Consider the following 27,728-nt stretch of genomic DNA (forward strand, 5'->3'; position numbering starts at 1 on the left):
AAAAAAGTTCAAATGCAGGCTCTGGACTGCTCACTCATGATGCTGTAATTAGCTATATTCAAAAGTAATTAATTTAAATATCAGAACACAATGCATCTTTATTTTCAAAGAAATTTTCAAACAGTGGTTTGTTTTATGCATTCAGGATGGAAAAGGAAACTTGTTAGAAACCTTCCTTAAACATTGTCCAGCTGTAAGTAGTTGTCTTAAAATAGGATGCCAAGAAGAGGAAGTGAAAGATTGCATCTGACTTTGCTCAACTCTAAAGCTGAGAATAATGCCAAAGAAGGAATTGGAGCCATCCCTCTTCAGCTGATAAGGTCCCAAAATATGGGGAAGAGACAGGGCGAGGGAACAACGGTTTGTGCCTCTGCTGTCTCTCTTCACATTGTTTCCACATTGCTTTTGGATGCAAAAAGGGAACCAGTTGGAAGAAGGATGGCTGCACTTTCATTTTAGATCTTCCCACCAAGATTTTCACTTAAGAGTTCCTTGATTTATTGAGGTGGCTTATGAATGAGATGCAACGGAATGTGATAGAGGCGACAGGGTGGAATTCATATTTTTACACTCCTCCCTTTTCAGTTTGAACGCCTATTCTCTTATATTAAAAATATGAATTTAAATTTCTTACAGCTAGGACAAGTGTACTTATCAAGTGATCTGTGTCCAAACAATATAATATTAAAACATTCCTGGATTATAAGAGAGTAATTCTGTCCAGATATTTGCATTGATATATCTGGTTAGAAAATGTATCATAATTGGGAAGTGACTCTCTCTAGATCTCATAGGTAGCAGCTTGATGTTGTGATAGTTTTTATGGAAATATTAGTGGAATTAATCAGGGATGAATTACTTAATAGAGGAAAATGTTTTGGACACAATGTAACTAAATTGCTAATTGTTCTTATAAAGATAGCCATTCTGGTACAAGGTTTTTGTTAATTCAGATTACTTAATACTTAGAGTACTTGAATTCAGAGTACATAGTTCATTGCTGGTTTGCACATTAAATCATGTCAGTTTTTAGATTAGAATAGAGCTGGAAGGACCTTGGAGTCTTCTAGTCCAGCCTCCCGTTCAAGCAGGAGAACCTATACCACCTCAAACAGGTGAATGTCTAGTCTCTTCTTAAAAACCTCCAGTGATGGAGCGCCCACGATTTCTGGAGGCGAGCTCTTCCATAGTTAATTGTCCTCACTGTTAGGAAGTTTCTCATTAATTCCAGGTTGCTTCTCTCTTTGTTCAGTTTCCAGCCATTGTTTCTTGTCCTGCCCTCTAGTGCTTTGGAGAATAGTTTGATGCCCTCTTCTTTGTGGCAGCCTCTCAAATACTGGAATACTGCTATCATGTCCCCCCTATTTCTTCTTTTCTTTAGACTATCCAAACCCAAGTCCTGCAATCGTTCTTCATATGTTTTAGTCTCCAGGCCTTTGATCATTTTAGTTGCTCTTTGAACTTTTTCCAAGGTCTCAACATCTTTTTGGTAGTATGGTGACCAAAACTGGTTGCATTATTCCAGATGTGGTCTTACTAGGGTTTTATAAAGCAGTACTTATACTTTGTGTGATCTTGATTCTATGCTTCTGTTTATGCAACCCAGGATTGTATTAGCTTTTTTGGCTGCTGCTGCACACTGCTGGGTCATAGTCAAGTTCTTTTAACACATTTGCAGATCACAGTCATTTTCAATATATTTTTGTTTCTTCTCACAAACATGTTTAGTTGGAGAGCCTGAAACCCATATTTATGGCTTTCTCCTGTATAATTTTCCAGTTTTAAAAGGCCACATGAAAAGGAGAACAAGAGACTGACTAACAGCAAGGTGGATGGATTCCATTGGTGTCACAATGTCTGCAATGTTGAAAGACTTGGAGGACTAGTTGAGAACAGATCATCCTGGAGAAAATTAGGGTGGTTGTTAAGATTAACAGGGCCTTGATGTAGCACATACTCATTGTCAGTTTTAAAAGGCCTGATTCAGATGTTTTCGATTTTAGTTGGGCTGGTCATCTGTTGATAAATCTACAATGTTCCTGTCATTTTAGATTTAACATTCTTGTGTTTGGAAGTAATTAATAAAACAAAAAGTGGAGAGGGAATGTCTCCTATTTATACTGCTTTAGGGATAGTACCCATGTTTCCCCGAAAGTAAGATTGGATTTTTTTTATTTTTATTTTTTGCCTCCAAAAGAGGCATCGGTCTTTTTTACTCACCTCCTGCACCGACAGCCCTGCCCAGCTGGTCCACTTCTTCTGTAGCTGAAGGAGCAGCTTAATTCTATAGCTGCATTCTGGCCTGCATTTCGCAGTGAGACCTTTCCGGAAGGCCTCTGCAGCCGATTCAATCCATAGCTCAGTTCTCAGCTGCATGGGTCTTTCCAGAAATGCAGGCCTGATTGAGAAAGCAGGCCTGGCTGCAGAAGACGCCTCAGAAAAAGTGGGCCCGCGAGGAAGGGCCTGGCTGCAAGGTAAGTGGGTGCGGGGCATATAGAGCACACTCCCACCCCCGCCCTAGCTTGATATTTAAGTGTGTGCCTCACCCCAAAACTAGGGCTTATTTTGGGGGTAGGGCTTACTTTCAGGGAAACGGTATTTTTCTATATATCACTTCTAGCTCAATAGTGCTGTATCCGGTATTCTGCCAAGTAAATTAAAAATTCTTTATTCTTTATGAGACAGGCATATTAAGAATGTGATACTGTGGAGAACTGTCTGCTTTGAGCTTGCTAAAGTATATAAAACTAGAACTCTCTTTAGATAGTAATTTTGTCACATTGATCCTGAGGCAAACATTGCCATCTGTGATTTCCAAAATTTGAGGCGATGAAGTGTACATTAGTGGATAAAAAAAGGTTGGACTTTAATGTCTGCCTGCCACATTCTTGTGAGTTGTAAAACTTACTCTGATTCCTGGTTAATGTCATGGGGGTGGGGGGGGAGAGGTGTATATAGGAATGTGGTGTATTGTTTCTTAAATACTATTCAGTATAAAAAGTTGAGATGCAAAAACCCTGGGCCCTTGCTTAGATGTTTAGTAGCATGAAAAACAATGAAGAATTTGCAATGTCAGCTTGAATTGTGCTGATGTGAGTTGCATGAGTAGAATGACCTGCTTTCCCCCTATTTCCCACCCACTAAGCCTAGAGAGCAACTAGGCATAGAAAAAAGTGTTCATTATTTGCATTAGCTTCTGTTCATAGAGCTTCAGCTGGATTTTATCTTACATTAATTAGGGACTACTTTCCACAGCCATATTGCAATACAATAAGGGTCTGGCTAGGACTGCAAAGGTTTCCACCAGATTGTCATTTTTGTGGGACCCGAAAAAGTGATTAAATACAGGTGGGAGAAATCATTAGAACTGGGTATAGTTATACATGTATTGAAGATTAGTTTTTGTCTGGGCCTGATTACTTTTATGGATACAGTCCTTGGAATGTCACTCAGAGGCTGAGGGCAACCCTTGACCTAAAAAGCATTATAGGTTCTTGACTCAAGCCTCTGAATAAAGTCTGATTATTTTGGACAATAGTGTTTCAAACTGTGGCAGAATATTTGCATGTTTGGTTGTTGCTTTTCCTTAACTCCTAGTTTGCTACATGCACAGAATTCCTTTAGGGAGTCCCTGCCGATAGTCTAAAAGCAGACATAGCTCAGTCACCCTTTTTTTGTTATCTGTGCCTGGCCTTTGTGACACAATCTGTTTGGGTCACAGAAAGAGTCTGTGGGTTTTCAACTGCATTGGGTCACACTTCACCCCTCTTCCTCTCCAGGATCAATTTGACACGATTGAGCGCCACACCCAGTGGGGCCTGGACCTGATGGACAGATACGTCAAATTTGTGAAAGAGAGGACAGAAATCGAGCAGTCATATGCAAAGCAGCTGAGGTAGGTATGAAGGAGTGGGGGTGACAATGGGGCTGATAGATGCTTGCATTCAGGTTTTAGGAAAGGAAAGAATCCAAGTACTTAGTAGCTCAGCTCTGGGGAAAAGCAGTTATTAAGACTGCCCAACCCCAAAATCAAACCCTGGACTTTTTCCTGAAGCATCTAGACCTGTAACTGTGGTTTATTAATTCAGTAGATGGGAAAATAGGATTTTATGTAGAAAGCAATATACAAATATGGAATCCCCTATCCCAGAGCAATCATAGCTGCTTATATCTGTGTCCTGTCATCTGAGGCTCAGTAGAAACTCTATGTTTGGATACCAGATGCTGGGCATAAACAGAAAAGAGTTATTTCCATCTAAGGCCATTGTTGGATGCAAGTAAATATACTGGGAGTTATAGTCTAACATGTATAGGGGGTACCAAGATGGAGAAAAATAATCTGTTCTTTGTGGAGCTCTGAAAAAAGTTCTCTTCCTCCACTAATTTAGACTCCTGAACCTAGTACTTTGATTTAGTATTTTAACTATTCCAAATTAGCCTTCTCTATGGCTCAAGCCCAAAGCATTGCTCTTTCTTTGCCCCCAGTTCCTAAAACTGTGGTTCCAAGTGTCCCTGAACCTGATCCAAAGGCTGTTACAGTCCCTGGAAGACCCAGAAAAGTTTAAAATGTCTGGCTGACTGGTGAATTCCTTAGCCATGACTTCCATCCTTCTGCTTAACCCCACAGTGTTCAATTTCCAGACGACTCAATCCTAAATCTCTGAGAAGTTTAGCTTGGACAGCAGCAGTACAAAAGTAGCATCCATTCCCCCACCCCCAATAATTCCTAAAACTATTTTGAATTACTTCTGGTTTATGGGGACCAAAATGTTATATCTAGTTTTGCCCTTTGAAAACCAAAGGCAGACATAGTTGATGGTTTGGTTTGGTTTGTTTTCATAACTGGTTAACTTATGTATCTTTTTGCCGGTAAGCTCCCCATACATTCCCTATTCAGCAGAAATCAAGAGGGGGGAATTTGCCTGGATCCCACTGTATAAAATCTTTTTTCCTTTCCCTAGTCATACAACTGCAATGAGTAGAAAGGCGCAAAGTCCAGTTTTTCCATCTCAGTGCTCCTGGACCACTTTTATTCCATCAAGCTGATGAAAGAATATGCCCCAGCTCCCTGGAAAGCAAGCAGTATTAACCTGTCATGTGTATTGCACAACTATAAAAACACTGTGGCTAATCTTGCTTAGATTTTTTTTTTTTTTTTTAGTATATTCTCGCTGATCAGTTGATGTCTGAAAGGATTCATTAGAATTTGACTTTTCAAATTGATGGTCTGTTAGCATCACCTGTAGATTCCTGCAAGAATAAAGTTAGTAGTTCTCTCTTAGCTTTGCTCTCTGCACTTTCTCACAATAAACTCTGTTATTTGTAAGATGCTATTTTTGTGTAATGATACCCTGCACTTTTCTCCAGTGATAAGAACAAATGTTCTGCATCTATTCATACAGTGGAAGAAACTGTTTCGGAAGGTGGCTAAAAACTGAGACCTAAATGGGAAGCCCCTTCCTGTGAACCTTGCCCATACAAATAGATCAAAGCCAGTCTAGTCCAGTGTCCTCTTCCTCTTTTGTACCATATTGGCCAAATAAGAGGCCTCTTTATGGGCTTCCCTGAGCCAAGACTCTGTTTCTTATTCCTGTACGCTACAGTTAGTGTTTAGAGACAGCGGCAGCCTCTGAAGCCTGAGAGTGGTACACATAATCATCAAAGTCAGTGTCTGTGTAATTTCCATGAATTATTTAATTCCTTTCCGCATTGATGTAAGATCGGGGGGGGCACATTTTGTGAGAATAAATTGTATACATAAAGGGTACTCCACAGGAAAAAAAAAGAAATTTCCTTCTGTTTGCTGTCCGTTTCCTCCCAACTTGTGAATTTTTCAAGAGGTTGTGAGCAGTGTCACTCAGATTACAGTATTTCTGCACTGTTAGACTGATTACAAGATAGCGGATGCAAAGCACAGGAATCAGGAAAAATATATCCGTGATGCTTTTAGGCATTGTTTAATTAATTAATTAAGAGGTGAAGAAGCTTCTTGGATGAGAAGCGAAACGTCTTCAAAGAGAAAAAAGAAAGTCCAGTTGCCTCGTGAAAAAGCACCTTTGGGACAACCATGATCTGGATGACTTTGAATCTCCATAGATAATTAATTTTGATTTACTAATTTATTTATTAAAGTTGTATCTTTCATAATATTAAAGATAGCTTGAATGGCCCTCTTTTCTTTTGAGAACGTCAACTATAAATTATGTTTGTTGATTGCTCTACAAAGCAATCCTGTTTAATAACCTCTACTTTGCATCAGCCACGTGTGTAGTTCTTTTCTGATATTTTAATACATTTGCTGATTCAAATTGAAGATCCAAGCTATAATAAGTATGGCGAGGCTGAAAACCTGTTGCTAATATTTTCTGCTGAAACAAAAGAAAAATCTGGAAATCTCTGCAACCAAGTAAGCTGGCTATCTCATATGTGATTTGAGATAGATGAAATGTAGAGAAAGTAGGAAAACTCTTATTAAATAAGAATAATTTTATCCAGGCTGGTATATTAACATTTCCATCTAACAAAATCCAACAATCTAAAGCTGCTTAAAAATCTAATAATGAAGTGTAATTATGTCTGAATGAGGCAGTATACCTTTTTAAAGTTAGGTATGAGCTCACTCTTTGTTCCATTTCAGGTCAATATTGTATGTTATGCATGTTATCTCCTTTGTAGAAATCTTGTGAAAAAGCACCTTCCCAAGAGGACGGCTCGAGAAGATCCAGACATAAAGTAAGCAGTGAGCATATGAATTTAGCTGCAAGGAAGCCAGGGAGATGGCCCCACAGTGTTGTACATATTTCAAGCAGATAAAACGTGTCTGTTTTTAAACTTGAGCTTAGCAAGACCTGGGCAAGACGACTTTGCAAATTGTTCAGAGCAGCAGTCATCCAAAGAATGCCTAGGAAGCAGCAGCACATGTAATCCAAACTTGCATCCACTTTGCAGAACCAATATGAGCATCAGCAGGAAGACAGATGATGAAAGGAACATTGCAACATAAACCACATGACTTACTTGATTCTGAGGTTTATAAATATGAAGGAAGACCTGTGGAACTCACCTTTCCAGTCATTCGGTGAAATTTAGCATTGGTTAATGTTATTGGACTAACTGGGCGGCTCAGCAACCTGGCCCACATATCCAGGAAATGGATTTCTTGCTCCAGGAAATAATTTATCTCTCTCCATCTATATACTTTAATTATTGATCTTGCAATTCAGATGTATCACTGGGGGCTGCTTTTTGGTTGAACTTAGTATGTATGCCCATGTTCTGATAGCTCATATAAGTAAAAAAAAGAAATACCTAGAATATAGCTCTTACATAATTCTAAAAGTACATCCAGGAAACATACAAAACTTTGCATAAAAACTAAAATTCTGTGTCAAATCTTCATTATCTTAATACATTGGGTACAGACTTTACCCATAGGTGTGTTTTTTTGTATAAGACACTAGTCATAAATATAATGGCTACATTCAATTTGGACTGTCAATATAGGGAAGTTAGTTTAGATGCAGTTAGTATCTTTGTGGGAGGTCAATATATTTATGAATGTAAGCATAGTAAACAAAACTGTATTCTTGTCTCCAGCAGAGAATGAGGAAATAAAAACACTGCAAAAATAGTTCTGCTACTCAGCAACTAGTTTTCTGTGGTTGTTCTGTAGTAGTCTTTTTTTCTGAACAGATATAACCATCACGGCTAAGAGCGGTTAGTGGTGGATCTGGTTTAATTCCTTTTTAAATCACCTAAGCTAGTGCCCAGCTTAACAAAAAATCACATCTTTTTGCACGGTATTTCATGCATACATGTAGCTATTTTCGTTAGTGGTATGTTCAGAAAGACCACCGTCTCATTAAGAAGAAATCACTTATTGGTAGAGGGAGAAAACAAGTCCTGCCCACTTCTTTTTCTACATTTCCAGGCTTTAGAAATTGTACATGTTTTCCCTCCCAAGTTGTCTCTTTACTAGATTAACTTCAAGTTCTAGGGATATCAGGGTCGTCCTGGTTGTAGCACTTAATGCCTGTTCTTACCTCCATGTTTGTTCTTATCACCCATATCTTCACTGAACTGTGAAGGACCACACTTCCATTTTCATTGAAGTGCAGTCCTGGAAGCTCTTGTTTGAGTAGGAGGAGGAGTTTACAGGTTAAGTTTAAATAATTGTCTTTTCTTTGTAGGTTTTGTCAGTACCAGGCTTTCCTTCAAGTGGTGAAGGAGCTGAATGATTTTGCAGGCCAACGGGAGGTTATAGCAGAGGATCTTTTAGCCCAGATCTGTGTGGAGCTTTCCAAGGACTTGCAGGAGCTGAAGCAGGAAAGGAAATTGGTAAAATTGTTGGGAGATGAACTGTGGCAACAAGACATTCTGGATGGTAGTTCAGCTAGTAAGACTGGGCTTTGATATCTTATGCCCTTGGCTTGAGGGTTGCATATTGTGATGGCTCACTGAGAATTTGGTGTCTGGAAAGACTGATTTTCACTTTGTTCCTTTTTGGAGGTCTGTCATCCATGGAGACCTTCCATGCTATTTCCCTGTTATTGGTGGCTATTGCTCTTTTTGACCACTAGAGTTTGTTTTTCTAGATCAGTGGTTCTCAACCTGTGGGTCGGGACCCCATTTGGGGTCGAACGACCATTTCACGGGGGTCGCCAAACAACGCAGTCCGCCATTTTTTTCCCCCTTTTCCTTAGCTGTGCTACTCCCTTTTATTCTATTGGCTTTTGAAAGTCATTTATTTTTAATTTATTTTTAATTTTTTAAAATTTTCTATCACTGAATAAAAAAATGATTTATTTACCATTAAATTTTCAGAAGACTCACAATGTGTTTGTAACTATGCTCTAATCTTTTGTAATACAAAAATTAAAAACAGTGACAGTAAGTTAATTAAAATAAAACCAAAACAATTGCAGTAAGCAATAATTAAATTATAGGTAGTGCTCAACTTACAATCATTTGTTTAGTGACCATTCAAAGTTACAATGCCCTGAAAAAAGTAACTTACAACTGGTACTTGCATTTACAACAATTGCAACATCTCCAGTCACTCAATCAAAATTCAGGTCCTAAGCCAGTGGTTCTCAACCTGTGGGTCGGGACCTCATTTGGGGTCAAACGACCATTTCACGGGGGTCGCCAAACAACGCAGTCTGCCATTTTTCCCCCCCTTTTCCTTAGCTGTGCTACTCCCTTTTATTCTATTGGCTTTTGAAAGCCAATAGAATAGACTCTCTTGAATAGAGTCTAATTCTATTGGCTTTCAAAAGCCAATAGGAATTGTCCAGGCTGTCTTTGCCCTGCTGAGCCCGCCAAAAGTCCCATTCTGCAAACAGTGCTGCACCAGTTGAGTAGTCCTTGACTTATGACTGGTTGAGTAGTCCTCGACTTACGACCGGTTGGGGGTCATGACATTAAAAAGGTTGAGAACCACTGTTCTAGATATTTATGGTGCTTGCATATTGCATTAAATACTGAATTGTTAAAACAGGGCATAGTCACTTTTTCAGAAAAGTAAATATGGTATTTGACCAATTTCTGGTTGGTTTTTCCTCTCTTTTTAACTGCTTTTGTCTTGCACCCCTATTAAGAAACTTTGGCAGGACATTAAAAAAAAACTTAGGACGAAGCAGGAAACAATAAACAAGTTATGCATTTCAGCTTGCATCCTGTAATAAGCCACAGTTTCAGTAAATAAAATAACAAAACATAGCTTCAAAATCTGCTTTATTGTCCTAAAATGAACCATGACTTTTTTTCACCAATCTTGATTATATCCTTTATGATCCACATCTTCAAAACAATAAAGGCCCAGGAACGTTTTAGAATATTTTTTTATTTTGGTACAGAACCGCTGATTGGGATAGTCCTTTCTAATTTATGGAAGTTTCAAAAATTGCTTGCCTGGTGGCATGGAGGGGGCAGCAGTTTGAAGAGAAATTGCAGCTATTTATTTTAAAGATGCAAGAGTTCCAATTACAGATCTCCAAATGGCACAAGTTGTCATTGTGTGATTTTGCTCTCAGAAAGATTTTTGCAGTGCACCACTATAGAATCTATCCTGACCTCTGTTGTGTTCAAATTTCAATAATGCCTCTGTGTAGGAATTATGGCAACACATTCATTATTACTGTAAAATAAAGAAGAAGGATTCCAAGAACTTCCCAGAAAATTATGAGGATTCTTTTCTGAATTGATAGTACTTCTGATTCCGTGTCATAAATCTTGCTACAAACTCCTCTCTTGGCAAAGTTGCCTTTGGATCTCTGAGAGTTTAGTGGCTAGGAAAATGTTTTAAAAGCAATGTTTACAATTTAGTGTTCAGGTATTTTGTTAATGCAGTATTTAAATATTTATTTTTATCATTAATTTAAAGAGTAGTTTGTACGTATCTCCACCTCAGTGGTGTTAGATCTCAGAACTGGAAAAATGCATGAATTGTAGATATTCTTAATATAGTATTAGTGCAGGTTTCCCTCAATCACCTCAGGTTTGTGTTTAGATAGTCCTTAAATATTCACACACACACACACACACACACACACACACCCATTTTCTGTGTTTGAAATTTTAGCTCTAGATATTCTTGGAGATAAAATATGTAGATGAAAAATAGATTTTGTGAGAGCAAAAGCCAACTTTGACGTAAAAGAAGCCACGGAGCCATTTGATATTAGAAAGCGCTTTGAGGTTGATTTCTGGGATTGTTGAAGATTTTACTCTTTGGAAGTATTATTGTCACCTAATGATTTGGGGAGGGAGATTCAATGTGTTGGGATTCAAGAACTTTTCATAATGATTTTCTTTCTCTTAAATTCCCTTTGACTTTCCAGTATCTGCAAGAAGGCCGAAGGGCTCAGCAACAGCTAGAGAATTCCTTCAAGCAACTTGAAAATGTGAGTTCTGATTTTCCCTTAACAGTTTAGATTAACATACAGTTGTAAGGATTCTGTATTTTTGTGTTTGAAAACTTGTTTGCTTGATTCATATTTCAAGCAGGAACACAGCTGTGGAAGACACTGTTCCCCCCCCCCCCAGAGGTCTCCAAACATTTTGTGGATGGAAACATTGCTTGGAAAATAAATGGAGCTTTTTTTATTCAAGCAATGATTCCTCTATTCAATCTTCAAAAATTCCTTGGAGAGTTCATGGATACAAGGAAACAATGACATCCAGAGTGCATGTCAAGGGAGAGGAGGAACTTTAGGTTGTTGGTCCTAGGAAGCAGCTCTATTTTGGAAATTTCCAAGAATTTCTGATTTCACTTTCCCCAACCTGATGCCCTCCAGATGTGCTACATGCGTCATCCTGTAATCCCAGACCAGGATAGCATGTAAGGCGGTTGTAGCTCAATCTAGCTTTCAGCACAAAATTAGGAGAAGCTGCTATAGAGTTTTGTGTATTGATTAAAATAATCACGGAGTTGGTTTTCTAGGGAGAAAAATCCCATTAAAGTAGAGTACAGTTTTTCAGAGACAAGAGCAAAGCCTTTCTCTAGGATTGTTTTCATTGATAATTTCACACTAATGTAAACAGAAAACTGTAGCAATTCTTGTCAATGCTTACTGTTTTCAGGGTTTGCCTTTCTCCGTGATCAAAAATAAATGTTCCTATGATTGAATGTCCTATTCAAAGCACCAGATTTTCACAAAATAAAAAACTGCACATCATCAGAATGTTTGTCCGTGCGTAGACTAAGCATCCATATTGAACAAAAATATGTCAAACTTGCGACGTCATGTGATATCGTGCAATGTATAGGGACTATTTTGCCATTGCTGGCAATGGGGTGGGCATGGCTTCCGCGTGATGCGTCTGGCCTGTGGGCTGGCAGTTTGATACCCCTGATCTAGTGGGAAAATGTGAGTAGCTGAGATGGTTCTTTCATTATTGCAAAGCAGTTTTTGAAGGTTGTTGCTTAAGTACTTGCTAAAGTTCCTCCACTTGATATCGGCAGTTCTGCTCCCTCTTTCAATACAGTTCTGTTTATATCATGAGATATAACAGTCTGAATCCCTTTTTAAGCATGCTTTTAAACATCAGAAGCAGAACCCCTCATCCTTTTTTCCAGTTCTTGTTTAAAAACTCAGAATGGCTAATCAAATCAAGCCTACACAGTGATTGTTCACAGCTCAAATGATAAGTCTGTTATTGAAATGATGCTATTTCATTATTCAAGTCATTCCCAAGCCAGCAAGGGAAGGCATAGCAAGGGGCTGCAGGCAAGGGCAACACTCAGGTGCTTTTCTTCACAGAGCAAACGAAAGTTTGAACGTGACTGCCGGGAGGCTGAGAAAGCTGTGCTGAATGCAGAGAAGCTGGATCAGGACATCAATGCTACCAAGGCAGATGTGGAGAAGGTCAGTATCTGGACTGTGCCACTGTTTCCCAGCCCCAGGAGTAGTTACGAGGACTTCTGTAATGGAAGCGATGATTAAGATCCTGACTCATTTGTGCTAAAATCCAGGAATGGAGCTCTGCTATTGAACTTTCGGTTGGTTATGCTGATGTTGTGTTTCTAAGCAAATGATGACTTATTTCCCCAGTAAGTCATAAAACCTGAGACACATCTCAGGGAAAACTTCTTGGAGAGAAAGAATGATGCCAATTACCTTCCCCCCCTATACACTTGTCCTCAAAACCTATTGTCAAAGCAGTCCTTTGAAGGCCCAGATGCACTGGACACACATCTTCTAGATGGTAGGCATCTTGGAAAATGGTACATAAGTCACTTTTACTTCTTTTGGAAGAAAAATTTAAAAGTGCAGCCTTTTTTAAAAATCTCAGTTCCCAGAATCTTTGCCCATATTGTTCAAACCTTTATGGGGGGGTTAGCGCTTGGGGCTGGGGGGGTTGGAACACCTGAAGAAAGTGGTTCTTAGTTCTAGCTGGTAGAAACTAGAGTGATCTTGTTTCCATGCGGATGATCATTTGCTACTGAGGGTCATCAAATTAAGCAGCACTGAGACAGAGAACAAGATTGCTTAAAGTGCATACTTGAATGAAGGAAATTTGAAGTTGGATTCTATTCTTCACTTGTGGCTTTGCTTGAAATACGGTTTTTCTCGCATCATTTCCCCAACTTTTCCCAGGCCAAGCAGCAAGCCAACCTGCGTAGTCACATGGCTGAGGAGAGCAAAAATGAATATGCTTCATATCTTCAGAAGTTCAATCACAATCAGAACCAGTTTTACTTTCTGGAGATGCCACAGATCTTCCATGTAAGTCTCTAAGCAGTTTTTACATTTTTTTTTCTCCTGAATTTATGCCCTTTTCTGTATTAAGTAGTCCCTTGAAGTAGGTTGTACAAGCAGTAATAATAATTGTGAAATAAAAATTATAAATCATCCACTCGTAAGTGCTTCTAAAATAACCATAATCTGAAAGGCGAACAGTGGAAACAGATCTAAGAATTAATCAAACAGCAGTTAAAGTCATGGGATCAGTTCAAGGGTTACAAAAAAGCCTGGGAGAGGAAAACAAAGATCTGCAGTAGGTCATCAGAGAGGTCCAGGGTATTACACTTCAAGGCTGCCACCCTGGAGGCAGTTCCTAGAACCAGAGGTCCTAGAATGGCTCTCTCTCTCATCCGGAGTCATAAAACTGCAGGCTTTTTTCCCCCACCAGTGTCTCAGTTGCTGCCAGAAAGGTACTGTGATGATCAGTAATTGTATCTGTGATCTTGATCACTAAATTTCTCTTGGGCTACTAAAATCTGTATAAGGGTCCTTACTGTGCAGATGCTTGCGTGAAGAAGTGGGTCTTTGGATATCACTTAAAAGTGGGGAAACAGCTATACTTCCTACCAGAAAATGTTTCCTCGTGGAGGTATTCTACTAAGAAGGTCTTTGCCCTTCTCACTGTCTGGCAAGCCAGATGGTCCCTGTGGACCAAAGCAGAGAATCGAGCTGATCATAGAGCATAGTTTGCCTAGCATCGGGAGAGACGGTATGAAATGTGTAGGTGAAGAGCTTGATAGTCCTCGACATGCAACTGTAATGAAGCCTGCCCTTTAGGGTTGATAGTCCATGGATGGTCGTAAAAAGGATAGTTCACATGACCAACACAGTTTATAAACTTTTGTGCAATGGTCATTAAGCAAACATGAGAGTTGTAAAATGAACGCTGTGGTCATTAAGCAAATTCATTGTTCGCTATGGTGTAATTTTGCCGAAATCTGAAACTGCCAGTTTTCAGCAAAACCATCACAAAACATAGTTATGTGACCACAGGACACTTAAAAACTACCATAAATACAGCTAGGCAACCGAAATTTGGTCACGTGACTGTGGAGGGGCCCCAATCATCAGAACTTTGAATCTAGGTCATAAGTAGCCCTAAGGTAGGTCCATCGTAATTTCAAATAGTCACTAAGCAACTGGTCATAAGTCAAGGACTATTCAGAGACTATAGATTGATACCAATCTTAAACTGACCCTGAGGGGCAGGCAGCCTCACAGAGCAACTAGAGAGCTACATTCTGCTCAGTGGCAGCTTCCAGACTGTGAGGATAATCCCAAAGCTGAGCCTGTTACAGGATAGAGTATTAAAACTAAAGTCTCCCAGTCCAGGGAGATTAATGCTTAAGATTAACAGCATTATTTACATATTTTAATATTCTTTGTATGCTACCCTCATCAGAGACTCTGGTGGCTCGCCAATACATAATACATAATAAATCCACAAAGTCATAATCAACAGCAAACATAATCATCAGAGACCATATAGAGAAACCATGATCTTTGCTACCCTATTGTCCAAAGTGTCAACAGAAAACAAAAAGGATTGTTTGTACTATGTCCTAAATGGCAGCAAGGTTGTGCTAACCTGGGGGGGGGGAGGGAGTATATTCCATGTAGAGTCAGGGTAGACTTGGAAAAGGCTTTTCTCTGCATTCCTGACTCTTAAACCATGTGAGGAAGTGAAACCAAAAGCATGGCATTCCCAGTTAGAGCTTAACAGACAGGATAGGTTCTACTCAGAGCAAACAATCCTGCAGAAACTGAGGACCTAAGCTATAAATAGCTTTATAAGGGGTGATTAGTACTGCAAATGTGCCCCAAACCCCTTTGGAAACTGATGCTGCTCTTGAAAACTAAGTATTGGTCAATTAAACCAGATTTAGCCATTTTATACCAACTATAGTATCTGAGTAGTCTTCAAGAACAGCTTCAAGCATCATCCACAAGATCACCAGGGCAGAGCATCTCCAGGAACAGCCTTACAACATAGATTACCAGCTATGAAGTTGGGCAAAGCTTCTGGCCATGGCTTTCACTTGTTGCAAGAGTGGTTAGCTCAGGGATCCTCTACTCTAGATCTTGGACCAGTTTCTGGAGAAGTGCAAACCCATCAGGAACAAAAGATGGTGTTATCCCTGGATCCAGGTGATTCTAGCTACTCTATCTTGCTAGGATTAAATGTAAGGAAATTTTGTCCAGCTTCCCATAGCCTAAAGAATTAAGGCATCTGTGGTATCTCCTGCTCAGTCCTGGGTATCATCTTCTCACTGGTGATACTTCATCCAGAACTGACTGATGACCTCTCCCAATGGTTTTGTGTAGATGTTAAGTCGGATGGGGGAGAGGCCCAGATCCTGAGACAACTCACACATCAGGCTCATGCTACATAGTCTTTTAATTAAAAAGTGATTTTAGAAATTGTTGTGCTGCAAAGCAAAGCATCAACCCCTAGTATCATGTCATAATTCTTTGCAGAAATATAACATTGGAGCGTTTGAGACTATTCTGGGGTCCAGCTTAGCTTCTTATCAACTTGTTTGTAACTGACCATTGCCCGTTGTGGCTACCATTTTATTAATGAGAAAGTCTCCTATAGTGTTATCTAAAGCAACAGCAATTGGGGTATTATGAATAATCCTCATATCTCAATTATTGTTTAGTCCTTTTTCCTTGCTTGTTTTCTAGAAGATGCAAGAGATGGATGAAAGACGGACGCGGCGTCTCAAGGGGGGCTATCGCATCTTTTCAGAGATAGAACAGCAGGTCATGCCGATCATTGGCAAATGCCTGGAAGGCATGAAGGCAGCTGCAGAGGTGGTTGATGAAAAAAATGTAGGTGTCTGAAGATCTCTTATTCCTTCACTGTATGGTAGAGGCTGAAAAGAGTGTGGATTTTCTGCTAACCCCAAACCTTTCCAGCAATGGCACCTAAGATTCTTTGCCTGGGGAAGTTGGAGGTTTGATTTGGTTTGGTTTGGTTTGGTTTTGCTGGCAAATATGTTTTCTGCCTTTGAACAATCGTTGTGCTCAAAAATAGTCCTGTTCCTGACAATATGGACGGGCATTATTTTGTTTAATTAAAAGGTATTCGATTTCTTCAACATTACATTTGTTCTTTGACCATGAGAAGATACATTTAAGCTACTCTGTTGGAATATTCATGAACAGGAAGAGTCATGTGGTAACTCAGTCAGCCAATGAGAAGAAAGGGCTACTGAGTCTGTGCAAAAAGAGTATTGAGTTAGGAGCTGGATTTCCAGTCTCTGTTTTTGTCTCTGGTCTGTCTCTGTAAGAAGTCTTCATTAAGCTATGTTGCTGTAAAGAAGAATGGTATTGTAAATATTTTTATATAAATATAAAGTTATTTGAATCAGCTAAATGCAGTCAACTGTGAGAGCTTCTGATTTATTTTTCACCAATAGAGAAATCAAAATTCTCTAACGTAGTCTTATGACTGCATTACTGAAATGGTGCTCTCGGATCCCTTCCTTGGTCAATATGGAGTTTTGCTAACTAATCTCTATTGTAGGGTCAGTTGGAGTTGGGTTGACAGTTTTCCTATTTTATTTCAAAAGGATGCTTTTCTTCTATTAGGACTCCCAAATGTTAATTGAACTGCACAAATCAGGTTTTGAAAGGCCGGGAGACATGGATTTTGAAGACTTCAGCCAACCCATGAACCGCACCTCTTCTGATAGCAGCCTGGGCACTCCCCGGGGCACACTTGACAGCCGGCTGGATCCCCGACTGCTGGGCAAGAACAAGGGAAAGCGCTGGCTCTTCAGCAGGAAGAATAAGGTGAGAATTGTTATAGAGGGCTGGCAGCATCCTGAAGGTAATTGAGAACAATTGGTCTTCTCTCATCCGTCTCTTAATATCTCCTGGATTCACAGATCAGCAATATCTGAGGGCAGGGATACAGGAAAGGAAGAGGATAATCAGAGTGGTGGCATGTTTGAATATTACTCTGAAATCCTATTGCATTTAATTGTCCCTGCCTTTCAAGCTGCTGGCCTATCACAGCAGATCTCTCAGCTGAAAAGTGCTATCCTATGGAAGTCTGCAAATTACCATACTAGCACTCATTGCCACTTCCATTCATTCTTTGGCTGACTTCTTTCTTCTTTCTGGCTGTTCTCACTAGTCCTCATGAAAGAGCTTCCTTCTCTGACTTTCTAAGTCAAATCAATGCTGCTCAGGAAAATCTGGGGCAGAGTTTGGCCACTATATCTGCTGCTGGAGGGCCTTAGCTAGAACATCCCTTCCTCTCTCTCCGCCACTGGATCTCATCAGCCTTCTATTGCTCAAGGCCTTCCCACTGTGGAGGCCTTGGAAGTCTGCCCTAGAACGGCCTATTCCAAGAAGCCAATCCCAGCTGCCCCTGTCTTTTTCCTGTAGTCCCTAGATGACCCCGTGGGCTTGTGTGCTGGAGACGATGAGGGCTGCTTCAGCGAGCTCTCATTTTGTTTCCTACTAATTTTCCCCAGAGGTTCTTTCATAGCCTTTGCAAGGACACTATTTCAGCTGGCCCGTGTTAGCAAAGGCCTCCTTTTCCATCCATCCATATGGAGCACCTTTATCCCACTTGCCATGGCCATCTAGAGAGTCCTGAACTCTCTTGCCTTATATCTGAACTGAACGTGTTCTCCCACCCCACCCCCATCATTTTATTCTGAGTGCAAGTGTTCTCTTAGTCACATCCACCCTGTTAATCTTTCAGTGCAGATGCTGCACAAAAGCCGAGCTCCACGGCCTTTGCTCACATCTGTAGTTGGCCTCTACTTTGCCCTCATTTCTGTTTTCCTACTGCATAATTTCTTCCATGTCCTCCGTATTGCCTCCTTGCCTCTGTGCATATGTGAACTTTACTGCCCTTTTTCCTTGACTATTCATGAATGACTTCAGGACAGGAAAGACAAAGTGACATTCCTGAATTTTCCCCTAAGGAACTTTTGAGCCTGCAAGAGAGACCTGGAGGGTGGTGCAGTAGTGATTCCTTTCACTTTCTAGACTAATTCCTGTGGTTCAGAACAATCTGTTTATAACAACCCAAACCACTTTCTCTTTCCCTAATAAACTATATGAGAGAACACTTGCATTCCTTAACTTGCAGGTAAACATTAAGTAAGGGTTTGCCTTTTTAGTATGTATATAATTACCAAAGTTGGACAAACATTATAATTGATAAAGCTTTATATTATTAAACATTGAGTCCTTTTTGGTTGCCTAAACAACCTTAAGTCAGTACGTATTGTCTTTCCTTTACTAGAGAAGTGAGTGGAGAGGAAGCAGCCTTGCCTAAGGCAAATATGACCAGTTCAAAAGTCAGGTGAGATTTGATCGGTCTCATCCTGCTAAAATAACTCAATGCTACTTGGGTTGTTATCGCCTACTTAGGGCATTTTAACGTGTCAGCAGTGCTTCAAGAGATTTTAAAGCAAAATGAACAAGTTCTTCTGAGTTGAGCAGGCATTTCCACATCTGTATCCGTCTTTAGTTGGCTGCACCAAAGATGGATCTGTACTGACCTTGGGGAGAAGATAGATGGTTGGGTAGATAACCAGCGTCTTCTAGCCTAAGCGCTTTCCAGGTGTGTGGATTTCAACTCTCAGAATTCCTCACATTGGTGAATCTCTTATCCCTCCCTGTGAATCATTCCATGAAAAGGCCACAATGTGCTTCTGAGCGCCTGAAGCTCTGCAACTCCTTAAAACACTGTGCTTTTTAATGGCGTTGAGCACAGCAGCACAATCCTAGGAAAAGACCCAAGACCTTGAAGGAGTGAGAAGAATTAAAGGGCATGCTCTGAAGTGCTGCGCAGCGGTAACCTCTGGGCTCTCCTCAAAGGCTTTCCTCCCTCTTTGGCTACTAACATTGGACCTCTTCTCTTCCATCAATAACTTTGAAGTTTAAGACCCGCTTAGCCCTCCCACATAACAGATTTTGAGAACCAGATTATCAGACTGGGGATGGAGGGGAGAAGCGGGGTGGGGGGGAAGAGGGAGGGAGGGAAGGAACTATGCTATGTTGCTCTGCGATATGCCAGTGCCAAGTTCAGCTCTGCATCTTGCCACCCTCCTCATCTTTTTTCATTTGCTCCCTGGGGGCCGGGTGTTTCTGTGCCTCGTGTGCTCTTGTCTGTTCCATATATATGTATGGAACGCACTGTAGTTTTTCTGGTGGCGGGATTTTTTTTTTTTTGTATGTGTGCCTTTTTATTTTCTTACAACATATTTTTCCCATCCTTTTGTGTGTGTTTTTTTCTTTGTTTCTTGTTCATGGCCCTTATCTGTCGCTAGCTCCCAACCCCTCCCCTCTCCCCTATAAATTGCCCTTCGTCTTCATCTTCCCCCTCCTCTTCTGCCATCAATGGACCTCCATCCCCCAAATTCACCCGTGACCCTCTGTCTTACTGTTTGAACGAGATCAATAAGACAGTCAAACCCCGCATCACGTCCTTCCGCAGCCTCAGACGGGGGGTAAGTGGATAACTTTGTTTGCTTAAATCACTTGTCATATGTCTGCTGCTGCTGCCGCCGTCGCCACCACCACCAAAGGCACCTGCCAGGTAGAAAACCTGTTGTGGTTTATGTGTTGATAAAATGAAAATTCATACACACACTAGATCCTAGCCCTCTGCTGTTTCTTTTGAAGCAATAATTACTCAGTTCAGTGAATATGAAAAAAAGGACATTCAGTTTCCTTTTTGGTAAGTTTTACATTGGTAAGGCATAACTAAACCAAGACTTTGACCAATTGTCTTTAGAAATTATAAAAGGATGACAAAGCAAAAGAGAAAGCTCTGCTGGATCAGAACAAGAGCTCATATCCAAACATCTTGCTCCATAGCGTAAGCAGTGAGGAAATTACAAGTATGGAAAGGAAAGCTCTTTACTGCTGGCGTTCCCCAACAGCTAATATTCAAGGCATGAGATTCTGGAGGTAGTAAGCAGCCTCAAAGTCACCAATGGTCTGATTACACATGAATTTGTCTAATCCCATTTTTAAAATGATACGTTGGTGGCTATAGCCATGTTTGATGGTAGCAAATTCCTCATTTTAATTGTGTTATGTAAAAAAAGTCCTTCCTTTGATTGCTTATGAGTCTCTATAAAGTTTGTTTTAGCAGATGACCTTCCGATCCAACTTTATAAAAATCAAAGAGAAAAATGACTATTCACGTTTTCCACACCATGTGTGTTTTTACATCTCTATGATATTGCCATTTCCCCGCCCCAGACTAAAAAAGCCAAATTGTTGCAGCTGTCACTTTGGTTGCACTTCTTGCACCTGTTTCCTGAACCTTACTTAGGTGCTAAGAGAAGCTTTTTCTTCACCTGCCCATGAATGCCATAGACGGTGATGGTGGGAGAATTGTGGACTATGCCCATTGAGTACAAAAGATGGTCAAATGACCCCTTAAGAAAGAATTTTGAATTATCTGCTCTGCTTCCTTTCAATTTTTTTTCTTTACACAAATTGGGAATAGTTCCTACTTCAGTAAGGAAGACTTCTACTGATTTTGATTTTAATTATATTGATATTACTGTTATGTTTTATATTTTGTTTTATTGCTGTAACCTGCTCTGAGTACTTATGTAGACAAATTTATTTATTCATGTCAGAAGCATTGTTATTAAAATTTTATGTGTAGATATAAGTACAAGAACATAGAATTTAAAATGTGTAAAAAAAGCATCTTAGCAGATATAGGGAAAGAGATGGAGAATTAATTGACTGTTCCTGTAATTTTGCACACATGCACATGCTTGGAGTTATTCATGGTTAATATTTTAATACTACTCTTCCAACAGTCCATGTCCAATCCAGTTCAATGTGTAACTACAGGAAAATACTGCTTAGTTGTTCCAATTCTCAGGAACTGTGGGCTCATGTTCAGTTTCATTTGGCATCTCATTCACACATTTTATCTTGGGAAGAACGGGAATACAACCTTTCTGTGCCTCTGTCCCAAGAGAGTCATACATACCATAAAAGCAGAAGAGCAGATATGGGGCAAGAATTTGGGAAAATTTATGCAACTGAGCAAAGTCATAGTCTCCATGTGAGGAAGGCAAAAATCCTCTGCCTTAATACTGTCAAATTAATTTGAAGTAGATTATCATTTAATAGCAATCAATATGATCAATCAAATTATCTATATAGTAATTCCTTAAGGAAGTCGTAAGGAACACGTTATTGAAAAATACCAAAAGACTTGAATCTTGTCAGCCTCAGTGCACAGCAAAATCTCACCATTCACATTTTCACAGCAAATACGATTCAGAGGAGGTGGCTACATCTCCAGTGTTGAATGGTTGCAGACATCCAGCTAAGAATCATTGTCTACTCATAAGCAATTACTGTCTAAGACTGCACACTGGTTTTCAGGGTAGAGTCCTGTACAGCATTGTTCCAGATTACATGAAATAACACATTCTCTGGGGGTCTTCTCCTTGCCCCAAGCTAAATGCTCCGGGTCTCTTGAAGGTGTGTCCTGAACTAAAGACCCTAAATGTTTGATGACTTTTGAAAATACCTTAAAATTGCAGCTTTTTCAGCAGGTTTTTAGTTGTTTAATTCACTTTCAATGTTTTTGGGTTTAATTTGAAGTTTAACTCTTGATTTAACTTGTTATTGTAAAAAAATCCTTGATAGTAATATAAATAATTAAATATCAGTAAGGAAAATGTAAGGAATAAGCCACAATCATTTTTGGTTCACATACCACACAAGGCTGGATTCCTTCACTGTACTAAGCCACAGTGTAGCTTCTTTAGTTTTGATGTAGTGTGATGTGTGAGCTCACTCACAGGGGCCTCATTATTTTGCCAATGGATCAATCACCTGTCCTCAACATAGATCTCCCAGCTACTTTTAATTCCATTGGAGAACTAAATACCATAATCAACAGGTTTATTATATGTATCACTGAAATAAAGCCACAAATAGCTTTATACTAACCTTCTGTACTGTTGTATCAGCATTTCAGTTCTATCCCTAGCCTTTAAAATTCTGGATCTTGAAACCCCAAAACATTGCGGGAAAGGGGATGGTTAAGCATTATTTATTTGAAGATGGTTCCCAGCTGTATAATCAGAGCTAAACATCCACCATGTGGTGCAACAGGATTCTGGGGCTATAGGGAATCATTGCCTACATCCTGTTAGTTGCCTGTCTTGACTCTTGGCAATGGAAGATGACGTTTCCCAGGTAGAGTACTTAGATATTAGCCTATGGGAGAAAAGTTGGTTTTGCGGACAGAGGAGAAGCATCTGGGGGGAAAAAAATGATATGTGTCTTTTCCTGCTGCCAGACTGTGATCACAGAAGATTTTAGCCATCTGCCTCCGGAGCAAAGGAGAAAAAAATTACAACAGAAGATTGAAGAAAGAAGCCGGGAGTTGCAGAAAGAGCTGGATCAAAGGTGAGAGTCAGAGCGTTCTGTTACTTGTCCTTCCTGTGATCTAAGCAGACCACGAAGAGAAGAAACTAACTTTTCCCAAGTGAAAAAAATTCTGAGATTTCAGAAAATTGGCTCTTTCAAGCTCCATGATTAATACTGATTTGAATATCCCTGACATTCAACACGTTCTAGCTACCTAGTCTTCATGGAAGGAAAATGTATCAGTTTGGTCCTTTCCTATTTGAAGATTTTGCAGTTTACTTAACAATAAAGACCTTTTTAGCAATTAGTCTTGCCTAACATAAAGCAGGAGTCAGTGATGTGGAAGGTGCACACACATTTGTGTTATTATTTTGCTTTTGGGCAGGGCCAGTTCCAGGGTGCAAAGCATTTGCAGCTGTTTTGAGTCTCAGCAAAGCCTCCCCTACAGTACTCCTGCCACCTCTCTCCCTGGTCCTGTCTCCTGCCCACCATCCAAAGGTCTCCTGCCTGCTAGAACTCTGTCAGCCTCCTGGACTGCATCTGCTCCATTTGTGGCTGAGTACTGACAACAGCAAATGTTCCATGAGATCAAGCAGGCAGGGGAAGAGGAGGAGATGAGGACAGCTGAGTGACAAGGACAGTGGCTGCGGCAGCATCTGAAAGGAAAAAAACCACTCGGCTCTGAGAGCTGATCTTCACCGTGAGATGTACAAGATGTGCACTCTGCTTCTGCCTGCCTCCTTGGTCGTGCTTTCTGCAACCTAGGACTGGGAGCATCTCCTCTGGTCTTTGTAGGTTAAGTTGGACTTAACTTTGTAGGAGACTTCAAGACTAGGCCAAGATCTGCGATCCAATCCAACAAAGAGATACCAAAATCTCTAACTTGCCTGAGTTTTTGCTACTAAGCCCTAGTAAAAACCAAAACAGCCCATGTGGTAGAGGTGGGTAGGAAGGGCAAGAAGGTTAGATGAGCATGTTTGAGAGAAAAGTATGAATGTTCGGGGATAATCAAAGTTGTATATGCCAGAGAAAAGTATGCTACTTCTTTAAAAGTAAATGTCAAGGGAAAGGTGCTGTACATCATTTGGCCCAGAATCCCACAAGTAATATTTGCTGCAAATGGCACTCTGTCAACTTCTCCAACAATAGATTTCTTTGGGCAAAAAAAACCAAAGACTAGAAAGGATGACCTTTGTTACGTTCTGGATCCCTGTGATGTAGACTTCAGCCACAAAGGAAAAGGTACACTTCAGAATTTTGCAGGACAACAGAAAGGTCTAGTCAGTGCCAAGAAAAAAATACAAGTATTCTAGTTAGTATGTTAAGTGTTATGGTATAGGTTGTGTCAGGTTGAGTCCTTAACAAATACATTATTGCTTACATGACTTGACCACCAGGAGGCAGTGTACGACTAGTTTCATCCTTAAAATACAGTGTACTTTGAGCTAACAAAGAAATCTTCATTTTCATTTTGGTAGTTTCTTCTTTCTTAAGATTGCTTTCTTGCAAGTTTTAATGGCTCTTCTAATCCTGTGTCTATCCCCCATTTGGGTGATGTAGAGTCAATATCCAGCTAGGCCATCATGGTCCAGCTGGCCAGACCGAACCCCCTCTTCCGCCATTAGGAGTAAGAAGGGTATTAACAAAGGCAACAGTAGTAGGGTGGACATTCCCCTCTTTACACCACACATACATTCCATTAGCTGCCCATTTCCCAGGGGAAAGCGAGAAGTAGCAAAGAGTAGGAGTTTAGTATGTATTTTTCAGAAATCCATCTGCACTATTAATTTGGGTGTTGCAATGGACCTCTGCCCTGGTTTATAAATTCATGCTTAATTATGCCATGGCTCTTTTACCATTTGTACACTGTTTAACATGTTATTGTCCTATTAGGACAATATTTTCAGGGTTTTTCTTTTATTAATTTATTTCCCAAAGTTTATAAGCTGCTGAAAAGCATAACATTAATAAACCCAATAAATAGTAACTACTTAAAATAATAAATCAATCCATTGTTGTGAGGAGCAAATTTGATTTCCGTCTTCGGGGATTCCATTTCCCAAAACAGCCTTAGGGGAGGAGCAGGCTGTCCAGCAAAAGAGAGCTGTTCCTAAGAAACTCCCAAGTCCCAGCTCCCCAGATTTTTTTCAGAGTGGGCACCCAGAATATCCTCTCCCTAATTAAACCATGTAGGTACCCCAGATAGTAATCCAGCAAGGGCTTCATAGGTAAGCTCCAGTTTACCTATGAATTGAGACTGAACACCTTCTGGCAACTTGTGCAAATCTCAAAGAACAGATGCTGTTATGCTAAGCCAGTTAATTTGGATCAGCAAGTAAGCCACTGCTTCTGCTGTAGCTTCTGAGTTTAAAGGGCACTTTTCTGTCCCACTACGGTTGTAGATAGTTTACTAATTCTAGGATGTTGTTAATTCATAAACAGAATTAACTGCTGATTATCATTGCAATTATTTTCAAACATACAGCATTTATTGTAATTGATGTGCTTTGTAACTTTTCACATTTAATTTTGCCGGTTGGTACAGCTTTTAACATTTAGGATAACTCATAATGAAACTGAAAAAATGTACTGAAGTTTACAAAACCTCAATCGATACATTTAAAGTATAGAAAGATTGGACTAATTAACTGTTTATTAAGACTAATTGTATTAACTAAGGTTTGCTTTGTTCCAAATATCTTTGAGTTTTGATTGCCCTTTCTTTTGCATCTACATTGCAGTAACTTCTCTCAATAACCATGTTTGCTCCCTTCCTTGTTTCAGGGATGCCTTAAATAAGATGAAGGATGTTTACCAAAAGACACCACAGATGGGAGACCCCAACAGCTTGGAGCCAAAGATCTCAGAGACACTAAGCAATATTGAAAGGTTGCGTCTAGAGATTCAGAAATGTGAAGTAAGGACTTAGAAGGGGGAGGCCATGCATCTGATTACATTCAGAATAATTGTTCATTTCACTAACTTTTGAAAATACATTTCAAGGGCAACTTTTAGAGGGGTTCTGAGAGCATTCCCAAGATTTTGGAAAGTTGCATGTGTTCTGAAATTGCTGCTGCATTACAAGTAACCTTGTTGAACAGGACAGTAGTTAACATTGAATCATGGATTGAGGGGGGGGGGGCAGAAGCAGAAGTTTGACTGGCCTGCTGAGTCATACTTAATGAAAGGTTTTGAACTGGGCGGGTTCCATAGGAGAATGGGATCAAGCCCTTATTAAGGAGGTAGAGCTTCCATGGTGTCACTTTTGTCTTTCTGCACAGGTCAGAGGGGCTTCTCAGTCAGATACAATGATTTCTCCTGAGAAACTGCTTGAGGTTTGTCAGTTACCAGGAGCCAGTGCTGGATTTTAGCTCTAGACTTCTTGGCTCACAGGGGCTTCTTGTGCCTGGTCAGAGCAGTAATTAAAGCTTCTCAAGTGCCAAGGACTCTGCCACTGGTGTGCAGGAGATTTGCAGAAGGGAACTTTCCAGTAGGTTGTGCTCGGCATTGACCACGAGGAGCTTGGTACCCTTTTCAATTTTCTCTCCCAAGTGCTCCTCATGAGTCCATGTTGCCCTGGATGGCGCTTGGCAAAGCCTGCTCATAACAAGGACGATGTAAACCTGGGGAGAGTCTTTATGCCTCCTTTGGAGCATCATAAAGCAGGCTTGGCAATCCATTACCAATGTTCTGCCTTTTGGAGTTACATTAGCAGTTGCTGGCAAAAAGCCCAGGAGACGAACCTTCTGCTGGGAAGCCATAATCCATGCCCACCTTTTGGCCTCTCTGTAGGCTTGGCTGACAGATGCCGAGAGCAGGATGCTGAGCAACCGCCCTGACACGGTTACCCGCTATAACCGCCACTTGGATCCTGCCAGTGCCCTGAACAATAACAACTGCTCACATGAAAAAGACAGGTGAGAGGAAGCAAAGAAGAACCCACCACCACCACCAGGCATTAGAGTTCTTTGAGGTTCTGGGCATCTTTCCTAAGGTGAGGCCGAGACATTCACACTGTGGAGTTCTTAGCTACAGTGGTTCCTCAGGACTAATCCTGGAGAGTGGCCCTGATCTGCAGGATTCCTAAGTTTTTCCTCAGGATCCTGCCAGTTGCTCCTCCTTGAGCAATCCTGTGTTTTCACTGAAGTTAAACTGGAATTGGAGGGAAAAGCCACATCCTGTCAAGGTTTGAGGTCACTTTTTTTTCCTTCCACAAAAAGCTGGAGACAGATTTTTTTTTCCCCTGAAAACAGATATAATCCTTGTTTAGCAACCGCAATAGGGAACAGCAACTTGGCTGTTATGCAAAATGGTCAATAAAGTGAGACTCATATGACCATAACATACGATTTTACTTCGTGTTTCCTATGCTTTACACAACCAGAAGGATACACCTTTCAAATAATTAGAAAGAGAATTGATATTTGCATTTACATTCATTGGAGAGGAGGGCATTACAAGAAAGCAAGCACACAGTGGAGAATACACATGTAAAGGAATGTGTTTTGTAGCTACTGTATGTGCACTCTTAATATAGGACCGTGGTGGCGAACCTATGGCACGCGTGCCACAAGTGGCATGCAGAGCCCTCTCTATGGGCACACGCATTGTTGCCCCAGTCCTAGGCCTTCAGCTGGGTTTTATAAAACCTTTTCGCTTTAGGCCTCCGCCACCGTGTGCAAAAAAAAAAAAAAAAAGGATCAATCAATCAATTTCAACTTGCGGGGGGAAAAAAAGATCTCGCAAAGTTGAAATTCATTGATTTAACTTTTTAGTCCCACCCAGTCTGCTGTTACCACATCCCTGCCCACCCAATGGACCACACCCACTCAGTGGGCCACACCCACCCGGCACCTGACGATGCATAAGTGGGTTTTGGGTTGTAGTTTGGGCACTCGGTCTCTAAAAGGTTTGCCATCACTGGTATAGGAGGCAAACAAAATCCTCTACAGTGAAACTGCTTAGGATTCTGTCAGTCTCAGGGAGCAGTTACCAGCCTTCTTGGGTTCTAATCCACTCGCTCACCCCCCCCCCCAATAATTAAGTCAGAGAGCTCAGCTTATTAACTTAGGGATGTGCTGTGTTGGGGAG

At 40.5% G+C, this 27,728-nt stretch overlaps 1 protein-coding gene across 2 annotated transcripts in view; it reads left to right on the top strand.

The window, feature by feature from the left end:
- Positions 1 to 27,728, top strand: part of TRIP10 (thyroid hormone receptor interactor 10) — an 87,905-nt gene that overhangs the window by 56,094 nt on the left and 4,083 nt on the right. The window contains exons 2-13 of one of the 2 annotated variants that reach the window (XM_039337264.1): positions 3,780 to 3,895; positions 6,676 to 6,732; positions 8,190 to 8,337; positions 10,842 to 10,904; positions 12,264 to 12,368; positions 13,101 to 13,229; positions 15,936 to 16,082; positions 16,845 to 17,048; positions 19,550 to 19,729; positions 22,567 to 22,676; positions 25,422 to 25,554; positions 26,430 to 26,554. In XM_039337264.1, the coding sequence (XP_039193198.1) occupies positions 3,780 to 3,895; positions 6,676 to 6,732; positions 8,190 to 8,337; positions 10,842 to 10,904; positions 12,264 to 12,368; positions 13,101 to 13,229; positions 15,936 to 16,082; positions 16,845 to 17,048; positions 19,550 to 19,729; positions 22,567 to 22,676; positions 25,422 to 25,554; positions 26,430 to 26,554 (1,517 nt within the window). The remainder of the gene's footprint in view (positions 1 to 3,779; positions 3,896 to 6,675; positions 6,733 to 8,189; positions 8,338 to 10,841; positions 10,905 to 12,263; positions 12,369 to 13,100; positions 13,230 to 15,935; positions 16,083 to 16,844; positions 17,049 to 19,549; positions 19,730 to 22,566; positions 22,677 to 25,421; positions 25,555 to 26,429; positions 26,555 to 27,728) is intronic. The other variant, XM_039337265.1, reaches the window with a different exon arrangement.

This window comes from Crotalus tigris, unplaced genomic scaffold, assembly GCF_016545835.1.
Source record: "Crotalus tigris isolate CLP2741 ecotype Arizona unplaced genomic scaffold, ASM1654583v1 scf7180000017673.840971, whole genome shotgun sequence".
In the NCBI taxonomy this organism is placed as follows: Eukaryota; Metazoa; Chordata; class Lepidosauria; order Squamata; family Viperidae; genus Crotalus; species Crotalus tigris.